This window comes from Petaurus breviceps, unplaced genomic scaffold (assembly GCF_028583685.1).
Source record: "Petaurus breviceps papuanus isolate PSGF00001 unplaced genomic scaffold, PetGlider_PUasm1.0 99, whole genome shotgun sequence".
In the NCBI taxonomy this organism is placed as follows: domain Eukaryota; kingdom Metazoa; phylum Chordata; class Mammalia; order Diprotodontia; family Petauridae; genus Petaurus; species Petaurus breviceps.
The window spans coordinates 7,497,343-7,516,287 of NW_027187465.1; the positions used below are offsets into that span (position 1 = coordinate 7,497,343).

The 18,945-nt window shown below is 43.4% G+C and overlaps 1 protein-coding gene across 1 annotated transcript in view; it reads right to left on the bottom strand.

The window, feature by feature from the left end:
- The window catches only part of MYO18B (myosin XVIIIB), a 377,501-nt gene that overhangs the window by 131,994 nt on the left and 226,562 nt on the right, over positions 1 to 18,945 (bottom strand). The window contains 2 exon segments of the mRNA XM_069081888.1: positions 8,370 to 8,570; positions 14,092 to 14,131. Coding sequence (XP_068937989.1) covers positions 8,370 to 8,570; positions 14,092 to 14,131 — 241 coding nt within the window.

The following is an 18,945-nucleotide window of genomic DNA, read 5'->3' on the forward strand; positions in this document are numbered from 1 at the left end:
GGCAGGTGGTTTGGAAAATGGCAAAGGAACTATGCTTTAAGAATCTCAATTTGGCAATGATGTAGATAGGAGAGGGAAAGATTTGACCTAGGGAGAGTAATGAGGTGGTGTTCAAATCTAATGTTCTGACCACTGCACAGTACTGTGCCCAAGATTCAGAGATGAAAAGGACCTAAGAAATGCTTGACTCCATCCTCTTACCCCATCCCTTATTTTATTGTGGAGTAAAAAAGGCTCTGAAAGGGAAAGATATTCACCTGCAAGTTTACAGCTGGTTCAAAAGCCAGTTCAGGTGCCACCCATCCCTTACCACCCCCCAGTGTGGTCAGGGGTTAGGACTCAGAGTAAATTTAACCTCACCAAGAGGTCTGCTGGGGTTTAGAGCTCAGTTCTTGGGGCCAAGAAGGGAGAAGAGAAGTTTCTGGAGACTTTGGCAGGACCAGGCAGCTTGTGATGGGTCAATACAAAAGGAACAAAGGGACATTTTCCCTTTTCTGTGTCAGAGAAAAGTAGAAAATTGGCAAATTGCTCTACCACAGAGATCACCTTCCATCCTCCCCTCCCAGCCAGGTGCCAACATCTGCTCCTCACAGATGTTATTTATGCAAAACCATTATCTCAATTATATATGGATGTTGTTGGAATTGCTTATGTCTCTGGATTAGTTTATTTCCAGTGGAGACATTCAACATGGATTAATTACTAATTGGCTCCTAATGAACAGGTGTCATTAAATCAAGGCAAAACCTCTCCTTTGTTTCCCTAGTCTGAGTGTTGTCAAAAAGTTAAGTAAGTAAAACTCAGGGGATTACAGAAGGTCAGAGGTGCAACAGCCTTAAAACAGAGAATGTCAGGGCTGGGAAAGACTTAGAATAAGGAATGTCAGGGCTGGGAGGGGCCTTAGAACAGGGGATGTCAGAGCTGGGAGGGGCCTTTGAACAGGGGATGTCAGAGCTGGGAAGGGCCATCAAACATTGAATGTGCTAAGCACTGGGTTTTAAGTGATCCGCCCAATACATTTGAACCCAGGGCTCTTTCCATTAAGCGACACATTTCATTGTAATTTAAGACTTTTGAACACTTTTCCAAGAAGTGCCTGTGAGGTAGTTGGAAGATTCCCATTTTACAGATGAGGAACCTGATTCTCCTGAGAGTGAAAGGAATGGCTCACCATCACGCAGTCAGGAGGGTTTGGGGCCTAGCCTCCGTCCTGGTGTTAGCCTCACTCCAGAACAGAACAGAACATTTATTAAATGCCTACTGTATGTAGAGTGCTAGGTGTTGGGGTAGGCACAGAGTTGATAGAAATACTTGATGAATCGAACTGAACAAATCCAGGGATTCTGAAAGGTGAAGGTGAGGGGAGGGCATTACAGTCCTCACTGTTCTGAAGAGAAAGAGCAGCTCATTCAGTGGCTTCCTATTGCCTCTCCTTCCACCATCTGCCTCCAACCTACCTGTGCAGACACATCCAACCAATCCTCCTTTCTGCAGTCTAAATTTCAGTCCCTCTGGCCTAATCGTTGCTTCCCATTTCATGCTTACGCACCTTTGTCCAAGCTGTGCCCCCTGCCTATAACGCTCCCCCTCCTGCCTTCCATCTCTTAAGATCCCAAGGCTCATTTAAGGCTCAGCTCACAGGTCATCCCCCACCCTACCCCAAGTTGGCCCCCTCTCCCTCCTCAAATTATCTGTGTGTCTCTGGGCAAGTGACTTAACCTCTCAGACTCAGTCCCCTCATCTACTTCACAGGGGCATTGTAAGGATGAAATAACACATGTAGAGGCCACCACAAACCACAAAGCACTAGACAAATATCATTAGCATTGCTAATGTGCACGTGTGTTCCATCCCCCAACCAGAAGGGAATTTTTTTCTTTTGTCTTTGGTGCCTACACAATGCTGGGCACAAGCAGGTACTTACTATGCTTGAACAGAATGGAATTGAAGTGTTTTCTCAAGGCTCAGCTCATCCTTAGTGATCACACCCCGGCCACAAGCAGGGGAACTGTTCCAGGAAAGAAAAGGCTTTTCTCCTTTGGGTCTGACAAGGATATCTCTCCTGAGGGCTCCTTCCCAGGTGAGGGAGGGAAAAAACCACAAACAACGTACCCAGGGTGGGGAGCCCCTGCTTTATTCAGTTCCCACTATCCCTGGAAACCAGGACACGTGTGCTCGGGAGCACGGGCAAACTGTCCCCTGACCCCTCCTCCACCAGCTATTTCCATGACGACCAAAGCCCAAAGAAAAGGCTTCAAATTCCCTTTGATGGGCACCAGAGGAAGAGAAGAAGGTCCTGCAGCTCCAGAGGCTGGAACAAGGAGCTCTGTTCCATTCCAGTCATTTTCAGGAGGGACCAGGATTCCCTGGGAGCAGAGTCTTGAACTATGTTGTTTTTGCCTCTGAATGAGGTCTCCAAAATACAACCTTTTCTTTCTGTGAATCTTCTCTTGGGAAGGGAAAGACGGGTACAGTGCTCAGGATCTGGAATCAGCAATTTGGTGTGGTAAACCCCGCTCTGCTGAGTCCCACATGCTGGGTAAAACTCACTTTCTCAGTCTGGGCCTCAGTTTCTTCTTTTAAAAAATGGGCAGAGCAGGGCAGCTGGGTGGTGCAATGAACAGAGCACTGGCCTTAGAGTCAGGAGGATCTGAGTTCAAATTTGACTTCAGACAAGTAACACTTATTAGCTGTGTGACCTTGGGCAAGTCACTTAAACCCCAATTACCTTGCCTCACCCCCCCGCCTCCAAAAAACAAACAAAAAAATAAAATAATGTGGGCAGAGGGGCAGGGGGCTGGGCTAGGTGGCCACTAACATCCCTGTGAGTCTATAGAGGAGAAGAACAATTCTTGAGGAGGGCCCTGCCATCAGTGAAGCAATGAAGGCTCATGTGGGAGCATTAAAGTCTCTGGATCTGATTTCTGCCAATGCTACAACCCAGACATGGGGCTTTGAAGGCCAAATTATGTCCATTCTCTAAATGTCAATGTCTTCATCTACAAAATGAAGAGATTAGCCTAGATGATATGGAAGGACGCTTCTAGCAATTGCCCATAGGGGCTCCCTGGCTATCGATACAGTAAAAGAGAGCACCAGTATGAGAGTTCACGGATGTGGGTTCATATTCTGTTATCACAGTAAATAGTGTCAGGACTGGAGTCAGGAAGACCTGAGTTCAAATCCAACCTCAGACACTTACTAGCTGTGTGACCTTGGGCAAGTTACTTACCTGCTGCCTGCCTCAGTTTCTCATCTGTAAAATGGGGATAATAATAGGGCCTACCTCCCAGGGCTATTGTGAGGATCAAATGTAAAGCATCTGGCATGTTGTAAGCAGTATATAAATATTAGCTATTACTATTTTTATCATCATCATCATCATCATCATCATCATTATTATTATTACCTCAGTGGATAGAACACTGGGTTTGGAATCAAGAAGACTCATCTCCATGAGTTCAAATTCAGCTTCAAACCACTACTACTCGAAGTTGTGTGACAAGTCATTTCACCCTGTTTGCCTCAATTTCCTCATCTGTAAAATGAACTGGAGAAGGAAACGGCAAACCACTCCAGTCTCTTTGGCAATAAAACCCCAAATGGGGTTCTAGAAAGTCTGAAACAACTGAAAAATGATTTAACAACAACAAAAATGCCTCTCAGGCATCTTGAATTGGATTCCCAGTGGACATCTTAAACTCAGTATGTCAAAACCAGAACTCATTATCTTTACTCCTTAAACCCTCCCTTACTCCTATGTGCCCTATTAGTGTAGAGGGCACCACCATTCTCCCAGTGCCCTAGGCCACACAATCTCAGAGTCAGCCTGGACTCCTCACCATCTCTCACCTCCCATTTCCAATATGGTGCCAAGGCCTGTTGATTTCACCTCTGCATCATCTTTCATCAATTACACTTTTGCACCATCCCTTGTCAGTTTCACCTCTGCAGCATCTTTCATCAATTACACTTTTGCAGCATCCCTTGTCAGTTTCACCTCTGCAGCATCTTTCATCAATTTCATCTCTGCAGCGTCTCTTGAACATGCCCTCTTCTCTCTTCTGATTCTGCTTCTCCTCTGCTGGAGACCCCTATCACCTCACACTCAGACTGTTGCAATAGCTGCTTAGAGGACTGCCTGCCTCAGGTCTCTTCCCACTCCAATCCTTCCTCCATTAACTCTGCTGAAGTGATTTTCCAAAAGTGAATGTTCAATCACATTACCTCTACTCCACTCCAGCCTCCTCATTTTACAGGTGAGAGAACTAAAGCCAGGGCAGTGAAGTGACTTGCTCTGGGTGACCCAGTAAATAAGCATCTAAGGCAGTATTTAAATCTAGAAAGCAGTAGGGTCTGGATTCAAGCCAAAGTCCTCAGACTTTAAACATGGGGCTCTTTGTCCTCCATTCAATTCTAGACAAGCAACCCTGTTTGTTTCCTGAAGCAATTTACCACCTCTTCCTTACTGCAGGGGGAAGAAATGCTTCTGGTCACTGCAGGGAGCTCAGTCTGCTTACTTTCTCTCTCTATTTAATTATTAATTAGACCCTTGATGAACCAGTGTGCATTAGAGCTGGGCAGTGATGGATGTAGCTGCCAGGAGTGGCTACATCCTAGGGCTATATGCAGAAACAGCTTGGCCCTGACAGGCCTGTATTCAAGGGGGCTGGTGATATCCTGAACCTGGGGAGGGGAGACAGCCCTGTCCCAGTGAGGGGCATGAAAGGCACAAGGAAGAAGAGAAGGGGATACAGAGGAAGAATGGAAGCTAGGCAAGGAGGAGGAGAGGGAGAATAATAGTTACCTCCACTGTAAAATGAAGGAGATAAGCTCCAGGGTCCCTGCTAGTCCCAGATCTATGATTGATTCCATGATTTGGAGTAAGAGACCTTAGGTGAAGACCAGATCTAAAGTCATTTAATGCAAAAAGATTTGCAAAGCATTTCCTCCTAGCAGGAGTTCTGAAGCCATCTAGTCCAAACCCTAATTTTAAACAAGAGACACTGAGGCTGAGGCAGGGGAGAGGATTCTGAGCTGAGCTGAAAGGGAATTTAATACAACTCCCTTCATTTTACAGATCAGGAAACTGAGGACCAGAAAAGCCATCTGGAGTCAGTTGGTTAAGCTAATGGGAAGGACAGAAGGGCCACAAAGAGATGGCAAGGTCCCATTAAAGGGAGAGGAGAGCTGAAAAATGAAGGGGGATGTTCATAGGCAGTTCATAAGGCCCAAAAGACATGAAGGGAGTCAGGAGGAATCAACTAGAGGCTGATTTGAATCAAGAAGAGAAGAGAAAGAAGGACAAATTGAGCTGAATGTCTTATTGCATGATTTCATGGGTGCTGGGCACCCCCAGGGAGCAGACACCTTCTACCAATGTTCTTCAGTATAAACCTTAGGGAGTTCCCTGAAGTGACCAGGGTCTCACAGTCAGTGTGTGTCAGGGGCAGCATCTTTCATGCTAATTTTATTAATTTAATAAAAGAGACAACTTTAATTATCTATTTAAAATATAATAGTAAAATATAAAATATTATATACATAATAGTAAAAAAATATAATAAATATAAAATTAATTTAATAATTCCCTATATGTGTAAGGAAGATGAATTTGTGGACCAAACCTCCTAGGTGCCATGGGTTCATAGAATATTAAAACGAGATATTTTAATCCAACCCCTTAATTTCACAGATGAGGAAATTTAATCCTTAGGGGAAGTGACTTTTCCAGGGTCACATAGAGAGTGAAGAGCAGAATCAGAATTTGAATGAGTCTTGGTCTTCTGATTCTGAATCTAGTCATCTGTAAGTGAAGCAACTGGGAAAGTCCAGGGTCTAGAGTTAAGAGGACCTGGCTTGAATCCCCAATCAGCTTCTTGCTTCTTACCTGGGTCACTCCAGGCAAACAAGCAGACTGTAATAAGTGACCTCAAAGATCGCTTTTACCTTGCAATCTCTGATTCCTGGAGGATCCTGCATTTCAGAGTTGATGTTTCACTCAGACATTCTCCATGGCTTAGATCAGCACGCCAGCAAGCAATTGACAGGAACCAGTTCCAAATTTCACAGTGTCCCGTCTCATCAACTACCTATTGTGCCGTCTGCCTCTGAGCACAATTTGTCCCAGAGTTTCTGAGGGCTGTCTTTGGCTCACAGGAACTTGGAATTGGAAGAGAGCTGAGTCCAATCATCCACACTATTGTTGAATTCACTCTGCAACCCAGATTTCTTGTCATGTTCCAGTGATGAGGAACTTGATTCCTTCCTTGACAAGATCCTCTATTCTATTTTCAGATAACTCAAACAGTTAGGAAGATATTTTACCCTCTCTTACACTAAGCCACCTCATTCAACTCAGGTCAACATTGGGTAGACTCCCTCTGAAGAATCTATGAGAGTACATAGACCAGTGTCATCCAGCAAGGGCAGGCGTGGGTAGGTTGCAATTTGTATCATTGGAGGGAACATCTGATCAGTCAGATCACAGAGCCATGGAAGTATTTGAATACACTCAGACATAGCCTGCCCCACTCTCCAATGACCCAGTTAATTCTCCACTTTTCATCAGCAACACTGCTTAGCTTGATTCCACTGAATATCATGCTGTACCTCCCTCACCCCTGATAAGTGGATAGCTAGAAGTCTCATCACTATAGAGGCTGACTCAGATTTTGATACTCAACACCACCTCAGTTCCCTTAGTTGTCTCTCCTTTGATTGGAAGGCTCAAGGGAGTAGTGATGATATACTCCCCCAACCTTCCTTTGTAGAGGAGCCCAGTTCACTCTCCATATTCCATAAGCAGTTTGACTTGGTTTCAAGCTCCACAGAACATCTTGCCCCCATTCCATGGTCTCCCTGGTAAGCCCCTGCCCTACCTTTTTCATTTTCTTTTTTATGTTGACAGCGAGACAACTGTCTTCTTTTCCCAGTGACCAGTGAGGTTAAGCAATTAGCCCAAGGTCATGCAGTCAGTAATGGATAAAGGTAGAATTGGAACTCAGGTCCTCAGGTCCTTCCCTCATTAGATTAGAAGCCTCTATAGTGCAAGGACTCTCTTTTTCTCGTTTATATCCCCACTGCTTATAGCACAGTACCTCATACATAGTAGGCACTTATTAAATGTTTATTTTATTGAATTGACTTGAACCCATAGAATTTGACAGTTGGAAGGGACCACCACAGAGACCTCTGAGTCCAACATGTCTTTAAACATGAATCCCATCTATGACATTCTTGACAAGTAGTCAGCCCACAACTCCTGGTTCTCTCCTCTGGAACCAGATAATATAAATTTAATCCCCCTCTTCCACATGGCAGCCCATCAAATATTTGACGATGACAATCATTCCCCAGCACCTAAGTCTCCTCTCCAAGCTAAAAAGTTACCATTTCCTTCAGTTAGTTCCCATGACTGTATATCACAGGATTATGGTGAAGTGGGAGCTCTTTACTTTCATCCCATAAACTTGTGGAATTTTGTTTTAAGATCCTGATAACTTCATTAAATAAAATTGTTTTCCTGTGTAATCCTGTGTACTTTATTTTATGCATTTAAAACCATTATTCTGGGAAGGGGTCCAGAGGGTTCACTGGGGAATATGACATAAATAATACTCCTAATATAGGGATGTAAGGACCTCAGAAGACATCTAGCACAGCCATCCACTGAAGTCCAAGGTCAATTGACAAAGGCAGGATTAGAACTGAGATCCCCAGCGCCCTTTCCATTGTTCCACACTACCTCACCATCTTCACTTGGTTACAGGGGTTCTAGCTCTGGGAGCCCAGAAAGAGCGCAACACTCCAGACTGGACTGACAAGGGCAGAGGCCAGTGGGACTCTCACTTTCACCTTGGTCATCCTAGACCCTTTGCCTCTAGACCACATAGCCCCAGATGCCACCTGATATCTTGGCTGCCACCTCACATTGGTGATTCTGGGTTGTCCCTGTGACCTTGGGCAAGGTCCTAAAGTACCTTAAAGCTCTCTGAGTCTGTTTCCTCACTTGTAAAATGAGAGGGTTAAACTGGATGGCTTTGAAGGTCCCTCCCAGCTCTCCACTGATGGTCCTATGATCTCCTATAGTGATGCCATCTTCCATATGAATTACCCTGTTTTGTCCCATCCCACCCCTCCCATACAGTTGATTTTTTTAAAACCTTAATACATTTTATTGTATTAGATTCAATCTATGACTCTATCCTGCTACAGACTTTTTGGATCTGGATTCTACAATCGAATATGTTAGCCAGTTTCCCCAGCTTTGAATCATCTGCACATTTGATGAGGGTGCCCTTCATAGTGTCATCTGGATCACTGACATAAAGGGTAATGAAAAGGCCCAGATACCCAGTATGGCTTACCTTAACGTGAACCTTCTCTAGCTTTTCCTTATTGATCGTCGTCTGGGAGTCCTCGATGTTTGACAAGAGAAGCTGCACGTCGGACAAGAGTGCATGGGTCCTCCGCAGGTCTCGGCGGAGGCGTTTTTCCACATCGAAGTCTCGATGGCCAATCTGGAGACCCAAGGCATGCAGGTTAGCCTTGAATGGAAGCCAGAGGTACTAAAGATTCATTACTTAAGCAGAGTCCCTTCATTTGAACTGTGCCTTGGCCTATGGCCTATCGCCTATGGCGATCATTCATCCCAGATATGCAAAACCATTTATTAAAATGTACACTCATGAGGTCCCAGGAATACAGAAACATGAATGAAGCAGTGGGAAAAGGGCTGGATTTGCCATTAGAAGACCTTGTTGGGGAGCCCAAGTCTATTCCTTACCTAGAAGCTATGTGACTGAGCCATTCACTGAAGTCCTGTGGACCTCAGCTTGCTCTGAAGGAAAATGAGTGAGTTGTAATAGAAGATATCCAAGGTTCTTTCTAGTTCTGAATCTAAAATCCTGTGATCCTATAATGAACAGTCCTTGCCCTCAAGGGATTTACATTCTGTTGGTAGTGGGGATATAATATGTACAGCGTTTGGAACTCAAGGGATTGTGGAACTGAATGATGTAAACTAAAAGTAAATAAATAATTTTTTAAAAAAACATATGTAGAGATACATAATTGCAATTTGAGAAGAAAGAAAGATAGAAAGATTCTCAAAGGAGAGGCTTCCTGGAGGAGTGACTGTAGCAGCAAGCTATGTATGAGGTACTGTGCTATAAGCAGTGGGGATATAAACGAGAAAAAGAGAGTCCTTGCACTATAGAGGCTTCTAATCTAATGAGGGAAGGACCTGAGGACCTGAGTTCCAATTCTACCTTTATCCATTACTGGTATTTTGAACCTGGGAAGTTGCCTTCTTTTGGCATTACATTACAGTGACACGTTATTGGAGCAATTAAGGAAGGTTAGTGTGATATATTCGTTGTTCAAGTGCATGGAGGTTGGCTATGACATGTCTCCCGGGAGGGAAGAAGTGGAGATGAGGGGTAAGGGGAGATGAGGAAGAGCGACAGGGTCTCTTCATTGGAGTAAAGTGGGCTTGGAGTAAAAGCCCAGAGCCTACTTGTGGGAGATATTGTTCAAATTTGTGTTGGCTTTTGTTGACTGCTACCAGCTTTTCCAACTGAGACTCTGTTCCAGTGGGGTGGACCACACCCACCCACACAGAACACCCTGGCTCCTGAAAAGAAATTGAAGCCATGAATTAAACTGGTCCATTCCTCAGGCTCAGCTGAAGAAATCAGCCATCTCCAACTGGGCCAACCCAAGAGCACGATGGCCTTTGTCATCACAATGTAAAGGGCACTAAGGAAATACGATAAAACACTCGTTTATAGGGTCATAGGTGATGAGGTCATTGAGTGGTGGTGCAGCATGCAGAGCGAGTGTAAGGAAGACCTGAGTTCAAACCCAGCCTCAGATACTTGCTAATTGTATGACCCTGGACAAGTCACAACCTCTGCCTGTGGATAATAAATAACAGCACCTATCTCATAGGGTTGTTTTAAGAATAAAATGAGATAATTGTATAGGCTTAGCCCAGTTCATGGCACACAGTAGTAGCTTAATAAATGTGTGTTTCTTTCCTTTGTAGAGTTTCTGAGAGGTCCTCAAGGCCCACCCTTTTCTCTAACAGATAAAGAAACAGAGATCCACTTCCCTAGTTGAGTGACTTGCCCAAGGCTATACAAGCAGTGAGTCTCAGAGCTGGTATTGGAAGGCAGGTCCTCTGATGCCAGAGTGCTTTTCATGATCATTGGAATGGCTTTGACACATCAACCCCCCCAGACACAGTCAGCTAACTAGACATCAGTTTCCACATGTGACGAAAAACAGGATTTTAGACTTAGGGCATTTTTTATGCACTTACATATAAGCTTATGATTCTTATTTTTAAAAAGCCCAACACTTTAACAGAGCTGAGAAAACAAGGAGATAAAAACAATTAAGTTAATAAAACAGACTTGCTTTTTCTGTTAAAGCAATGAAAGTTTGTTTGTTTTTAACAAATTTATTTCTTTCTAAAATTCATTATCTATGCTGCCATGAATCCTTTTTTGTAGCAGGCAGGGTATAATTTCTTCTAACAAAACAAATGCATCAACCTAATTCATTATTAACTTAAGGAAGTTGGGTTTTTTAATTCACTTTGGAAATACACTGGTTTTTTTTTCTTATTTTTCTTGCTCTTTTTTTATTTGTAAACACACAGGCTTAACTCTGTGAAATTCTTTGTCTTTATCATTAGCTCTCCTCTCAGAAGGATTTTTCAGATTTGTGCAAAATATGTTCCTCCCCACAAACCTGGGAGGAAGGTACTAGTAGTAGAAGGTCACAAGTGTGAGGCTAGAAAGGAGCTCAGAGACCAGATGGTTGAAGCCCCTCATTTCACAAAGGTCAAGCGTTAACTGACTCAACACAGCTAGTAAGGGGCAGGCAGAATAACAATTCAAATCCAGGTTCTTGTAATGTAATACCAAGCAAAGGCAACTTCCCAGGTTCAAAATACCAGCATAGGTGCTCTCTATTTTATTCAGTAACAAACTCAGAACAGAGAAGATCAAAACATGACATCATTCAAAATACAGCATTTACTAAGTGTGATTAAATCATCTCCAAGGCCTACCCCACCCCAGGACTTTCCAATCATTCAATCAATTACAAAGTCTCCGTTCCAAATACTTCTCCACCCCTAGGCTATACCTTAATTAAGTCCACCACAAAGCCCCTCTTCTCAAATGGAGATTAGTTTCCAAACATAAGTAAAATACATTCATTTGCTCAACCATAGAACACAAAAAGGTCAAAAGTTCCCCACCCCTGGATCACAATTGAATCTACCCCAGAGTTACATCAAGTTTAAACACAGCACTTAATACCCAAATGGAGGTCTTTTCTTCATCTTGACACGAGGCAAGTTCTCAGCAATCTTAGTTCCTGGAGAGACAAGGCTTAGCAAGGCCATAAGATACATTGCCAGTCCCTTCATGAATTTATCCTCTGTCTGTAGAACAGTCCTAGAACCCCTGAACACATTAGCAAAGCCCTCTCCCAGGATTTCTGTAAACATACAACAAGAAAATCCTTCTTCAGGGCTTCTGAACCAACAGAAAGGCTCCCAGACCCCTGCAACAACAGCACTGTCCTTCACCAGTGGACAGTATTCATTCTGTCTGCCGGACAGTCTCCAGACCCCTGCAACAACAGTACTGTCCCTCACCAGTGGACAGTATTCACTCTCAGTACTGTCCCTCACCAGTGGACAGTATTCACTCTCTGTCTGCAGGACAGTCTCAGGCCTTCTTAACCAAATGCCAGGTTCCAGGACTTCTTCAACAGGACAGTCTTTCACCAGTGGACAAATCTGGCAAAATAACATCAAAACAGACAGACAAAGTACCAGCAAAACAGCCATGTCTCCTCAGTCCTTGGCAGCTCAGGGGGCAGGTCTCAAAAGTCCAGGGCAATTCAAAGCGGCCACCAGCAATTCTCTTAGTCTCTCTCTCTACACGAGGTGCTGCTTCCAAAAAGAACTTCCGCCCCTCTCTTGTCTCTCCAAATCTACGTCACCAGCTCCTCCCAGTCAGGACTTTCTTTTCACATCAAAAAGTCCATCCCACAGGTGGGATTAACAAGCTCTGGGTTTTAATACAATCAATTTGAAAACCAAGCCAATACAGGGGAATCTTTAATTGCCATTACTATCACAGTTCTCTGACTCCATATCCCAAGTTCTCTTTTCACTATTCTTTTTTTTAATCATCCTCATTTTAAAGGAGTTTAAACTGAGGCTCCTAACTCTATATATTGTATGTATCCCTTGGATGGAATGCTGGACTTGAAGTCAGAAAGACCTGAGTTCAAATCCAGCCTTAGACACTTCATAGCCTTAACCGCTATCTACCCCAGTTTCCTCATCTGTAAAGTGGGGAGAATGAGAGCGCCTACCTAAATGGGTTGTTGTGAGTATGACATAAGATACTGTTTGTAAAGCCCTTAGCTCAATGCCTGGAGCATAAGTGAAGCTTAATAAATTCTTCTTCTCTTTCCCTTTCCCCTCAAGGTCATAGAGATAATAAATGCCAAAGTGGTGCCTGGAACCGAGATTGTCTGTTGACTGCCACCATATTGTTTTCAAAGCCCTTAATCATAAGTTTCTCTGGACTTCAGTAGGCCCTAGTGACCAATGTAGAGACAGGCTGGCTGATTTGCAAATGAGCTCATTTCTGCAAAGGGAGTTTAGCAGACATGCCTGCTACCATTCCTGGAAGCAAATCTTGGCCCAAGAGATTTCAGGCCTCAGAGTCCCACAAACCCAGGGCACTGTTATCAACATTCAGACACTGCAGAAGAAACCTTCTAGGGGCCTTGCTAGAGAGATGGCTCACCCCATTCCATACACACACACACACACACACACACACACACACACACACACACACACACATACACACACCAGCGTTACCAAGGTTACTGACAAAGACCAACCAGAGGGGGAAGGAGATGAGTGAGAAGATGCTGTGGGGCAGAGGAACCCAGACAGTGGCTTTTCATTATTACTGCCAGGTGCCAGGGCACCTCCACAGCTCAGACAGAGACAGCCTGCTCATTAGAGATTGCAACATTGGGGGGAAGGGAGGGCCAGGCTAAACATTGCCAGATGAGGGCTTTTTTCAGGGAACCAGGGGAGCTGGCTTAAAGGTATCCACATTAGCAATTCTGAGATAAGCTAGTGCCCACATTCCTCAGCATCTAAGGAGCTGGGGGAGAGCAGGGAGAGCAGGACAGCAGCCAACCTAGCCGGGACTTGAAAAGGAGTGATGCCCATGTGCAGGTACAGGAGCAGTGAGCTCCCTGTGCCTCCATTCCACGCAGTTCCCTAAGCAAAACAGTCACCTAGCCCTGGGGCTTTCTGTCAGTCTGAACTTAAGCTTCTTTGGGGAAGAAACTGACAGGCTTTTTCAACAACCAAAACCCCCAGAAAATAGACAAGACATGTCTAGTTCTTACTTGACTAAAATCTGCTAACAACCTAGAAAGCAATTCAGTTCTCAATCATTCTGGGGCTTCACTTTAATGCAATTTAACTGTAACTCAGTTTAACACTCTTATTAAGCACATCCTCTGTGCCTGATTCTGTGTTAGTCACCAGGGAGACAAATTCTAAAAGGAAACAGTGCCTTCCCTCAAGTAGCCAATATTCTATCAAGTATCTACACCAAGCATGGAATGGTCTGGGAGGGGAGAAAAAGCTCTCAATTTGGAGTGAGAGGTCATGGGCACTAAAGAGACACCGAAGTGATGCCAAGGAAACCTTTCCTTTTTCTCTTCCTCCCAAGAAAAGTCTGAGGGTAGGTAGAATCACGGACTCATAGGTTTGAAGCTGGGAAGGTGATCAAAATCATCTAATCCAATACTCCTCATTTTGCAGAAAAGGAAATATGCAAAGTGTCTTGTGCCAGTTCATAGTTGTTAAGCAGCAGAGCTGAGGCTTGAACTCCTGACTTTAAATCCAGCACTCCTGACACTGTGCTTTGATATTCCTCTCAATGAGTCCCTGGAATATCCTTTAGTTTAGGGTGCCGTTTATCAACCTTTTTCATGTCATGGACCCCTTTGGCAGTCAAGTGAAACCTTCTCAGAATACTTTTAATTAATTTGGGGAAATATTTCACTTGTTAGATGACGATGAAAATAAAGATGCAATTTTTTTCATTCAAGTTTGTATACTCCTTGAAATCTATCCATGGTCCATGAACCCCAGGTCAAGAGAAATGTATTTTTTTCTAGTTTAGAGGGACTAGATGGAGATTGGGATTTCTTTCTTAGCTCAGGTGGTTTCAAACTCCAGTCAACCCCATTTGGGGTTTTCTTGACAAAGATACTGGAGTGATTTGTTATTTCCTTCTCTGGCTTATTTTACAGATGAGGAAACTGAGGTAAGCAGGGTTAAGTGACTTGCCCAGGGTCACACAGTTAGTAAGTGTCTGAGGGGGGATTTGAACTCAGGTCTTCCTGACTTTTATGGAACAAGTACTCTGCTCGGTGCTGGAGATTAAAAAAATAGCTGGCTCTGAGCTTCAAGTGGACTTCTCTACCCTGTCTCAGTCACCTGACTGCTCTCCAGTAGCCACTTGAAGTATTAGCAACACCTGGGCAGCAACAGACCTGAGAAATATATAAGCAGGGAATGTCTAGGAGATGGAACCTTTGGGCTGTCCCTAACAGGAAACACCACAAGTCCAGCCAAGATCAATAGGTCAATTACCAAGAAGCCAACTGGGAATTAATGGTAGTGAGGAAAGAAAAACGAAACCAAAGCTATCCAAAAGTGGAAAAACTACCTCAGAAGGTAAATGGGTTCATCGTCACTGGGTTTCTTCAGGGAAAGGCCACATAACCACTCACTGGGGATGCTGTAAAGGTAGAAATCTTGCTGAGGTATAGGTTGGGCCAGGTAGAACACTGGGCAGAATCCTTTCCAACTAGGAAATGGGGTGGGTCATGAGAGGTGGCCACTCTGGCCACAACCACAGAACATAGAAAATGAAATCACATGTAGAATGTAAGCTCCTTGAGGGCAGGGACTGCTTCCAGTCTTTGTAGCCCCTTGCTTAGCACAGTGCCTATAATATAGTAGGTGCTACATAAAAGGTTGCTGGCTGATTGATAGCTGACTGGGGCCATGAAGTTCCCACTTCTTCTTAAGTCTATGACTTTGCTCACCTACAAACCCCCTTCCTTTCCAAGTTGTCTAGCAAATGTGGGCCCTATTCATTTTTCTATACTTCCACAACTCCTACCTACAGATGAGTAGCATTGATCCTATGTCTCTCCCAGAATATTAGCAAGAGTTTCCTAATATTTGCATACAGGATAGTGGGATATAAAGAAATGAGGACTGTTTGGAGTCAAGGGAACTACATGCCAAGGACAAATCATTTAGCCTTTTTTGGCCAGAGGTTTATTTTCTCCTAAAAAAAAAAAACAAAATGGCCTCAAAGACCTCTTCTAGCTCTAAATCTGTGCTCCTAGGATCTTGGGGTATATAAAAGACTCTAACATTAATTTCAGCACCATGGACAGTATGGGATGAGTGCCAAGTCCATTATCAGTAGTCCGAAATCCCACTATTGCCCTGGTTTGAAGGACTGAGGCAACACTGGTCCTTAATGGTGGTTAAATCACCTCCCATCCAGCGATAACCTAACAGCCAACAACTGTTACATTGCTACCGAAGTCATTGTCACCACTGGTTTTCCCCCATTGGATTAGACGGGAGAGGGATAGAACCTCATTAGGTTAATGGGAAATAAATGCCATTCTGCAGATTTTCATTTTACGGCAGAAAGATTCAAAATCTGACAAAGCTGGTGAATAATTAGCCAATAAATCTAAATGATGATTAGTGTTGTTTCGTGAAAAGATTGTCAACTCGTACACCATTTAATATTGATACAAATAAATTTAATGTGGCTGTTAAGTACCTTTCACTGGAGAGTTTCCAAGTATTCTCAAGTGTAGAAAAGTCTCATATCTGCCTAGTATTATTGGGGAGCACTTTGTCCTATCCCCAGTGCTTAACACATTGCTTTGAATACAGTAGGTACATAATAAATGATTGCTGGTGGGTTGGTTCCAAAGAAAGGAATTTCCATACAGCTAGAACATACTCTTTTAAGAACAGACTACTCATTCCATTTAAGATATTTCTAATAGAAATATTTCAAAAATACTACTGTTAATGATCATTCAACAAGCATTTAATATTGTTGTTGTCATTCAGTCATTTCAGTCATGCCCAAAGCTTTGTGACCCCATTTGGGGTTTTCTTGACAGGAATACTGGAATGATTTGTCATTTCCTTCTCTACCTCATTTTATAGATGATGAAACTGAGGCCAATAGGGTTAAGTGATTTGCCCAGGGTCATATAGCTAGTAAGTGTCTGAGGTGGGATTTGAACTCAGGTCTTCCTGACTCCAGGCCCAGCACTCTATCTACTGTGCCACCTTCTGTGTACCAGCCACTCTGCTAGGTACTGGAGATTCAAAAACAGAAGTAAAAGTCTTCCCTCAAAGAGCTTGCATTCTATTTGAGAGAGACAGTCTGTCCAATGTAACTATATAAACTATAAACCAATTAAATAAAAGATCATGTGCAAGGGGAAAGCATTAGCATCTGGGTTGAGCAGGAATGACTTTGTGGAGAAGCCCTTTGATCTGAGCTTCAAAGGAAAGTAGGGATTCTAAGAGATGGAGGTGAGGAGGGACCCTATTCCAGATGTGGGCATCAGTCTGTCCAAAGGCACAGAGAAAGGAGATAGTGTCATGTGTGAGGAATTGCAACCAGGCTATCGAAATAGAAGGTAACAAGAAAAAAAATCAAGAATCATCACTTTAATTTTTATAACATTTGAAGGTTCAAAAAACATTCTTCTACCTGTATTATGTCATCTAATGCCCAAAACAACCCTATGTGGTGGATGCTATGATTATCCCCATTTTATAGTTGAGGAAACTGAGGCAGACAGAAGCAAAGTGACTTGCTCAGAGTCAAACATCCCACCCATTGCTCCTAGTTCTCTTTCTGGGTCGAAGAGAAAACACTTTAATCCCTCTTCCATGGAACAGCCCCTTCACATACTTGGAGACAGCTGTAAACTTCTCCCCCAAATCTTCTCTTCTCCAGACTATCATACCAGCCCTTCCTAAACCACGATGCCTAGAACCAAACAACTGAATGGTGTCTGACCAGAACAGGAAACAAGGAGAGTGTTGCCTCCTCATTTTATAAAGGTTCAACCTAAGGTCCTGTTGACTTTCTTGGTTCCCCAATTTGATGAATGACAAAACACTCTAGGTAACGGTAAAGGAGGGAAGAGCACTTTCAGATGGAGGAAAGTGGGTTCCATGGAGAAGTTAGCACCTAAATCAGCCTTTGGAGGATCCTACGATCAGACTGTAGAGGCTTCTTAGAGATCATGGAGTCCAACCTCCTTGTTTTTAAAGATATGGGGAAACTGAGGCCCAGAGAGGCAAGTGGTTTGCTAACACAGGAAGTAAGCAAGAGTCAGGATTCACATCTAGGTCTCTGGCTACAAGGTTGGCCATCGTTCCACTGTCTTTGTATTCCTCAGAGACCTGAATACAGAAATACCTTCAACCGTGTCTGTTGAATGGGTGTGGGTAGGAATGCAAGTGAAAAACAATGAACATGGCATGTTCATTGATAAATAAATAAGAATAAAAGAAATCCGTGAATGGAGTGCCAGGTGAGTCACTAACCACTGAAGGAGTCAATACATCTTCTCTGTAGAAGATGGCTCTTGAATGGAGTCTTCAACAAAGGTAGGGGTTTCAAGAGGCTGAGGGAGTAAAGATGGCATTCCAGGGGTGGAGGACAGCCTGGGCAAAAGTGTGGAGGCTGGAAATGGAATGGTATGTACAAGCAAGCCTGGCTAGCTGAACTTTAGCTAGGAGAGAAATTATTATTAATCAGCAATGATTTGGGGAGATTCAGGTTTCCCCCATTTTCTTTTATCCTCATTTCAAGATTTTAGTTTCTGAAGGTTGAGCTAACTTTTTCTATCCAAATCCCTCAGGTGGGGAAGCCACTGTGTTCCACTCAGGTTTGGGTGTTGATAAATTCTTTGAATGGATTGCCCAAGGCTGGGACTAAGAACTAAATGACATAATCAAAGTTCAGACCCAGCCACTCACTGTAATATTCATTCTTTCATTAATTGTTAACCAATCAGAGCTGATTGCCACCATGGGCAGTATGTCTCTTCCAAAATGGCCATGAGCCAGAGTCCATGGCCACGATTGTCTCTGGTCTAAGAGACGGCCAAATGGCCATTCTTTTATTAAAATGCTGCCATTATCAACGAAATAGCAAAATTACTCAGAAATTATGCCTAGCAAACCTTTTTAAACACCATAGTTATCTGTAAAACAAGTATGATAACCCCTAACAGACTGTCCTGAGACTCAAAAGAGATGGTGTAATTAAACTGCTTTGTAAATGTTAAAGTGGTTTGTTGACTTTGATAAGGGGATTAGACTAAACACAAAAATCAGTTATTGCTGTTAATATTGTCATTATTACAATTAGGGGTGTCATAGAATGATGGATAAATTGATTGGTGGGTTCCAAATATGACTCTGATAATCACACTGTGACCCCAGAGGACAAGTCACTTCACCTTGACTTGGGTAACTCCCTTACCCTTATCAATTCAGCCAGATGGGCTACAATCTGTGTTGGTGAAAGTAATCCCTATAATGAGAGCTCCCCAGCACTGACAAAAGCACAGATTTTTAAAAATCTTATTGTGATTGCTAAGTAGGAAAACAGGGCATTCAGTCATCCTGGCTCGTGGCCAGTAACCCTTCCCAAGTTGCTGTTCAAACCTAACCATAAATGTCATCTTAATTTGCTCTCCACAGCAGAAAGGGGGCTCCCCACAACAAAGGATAGTTGCCCT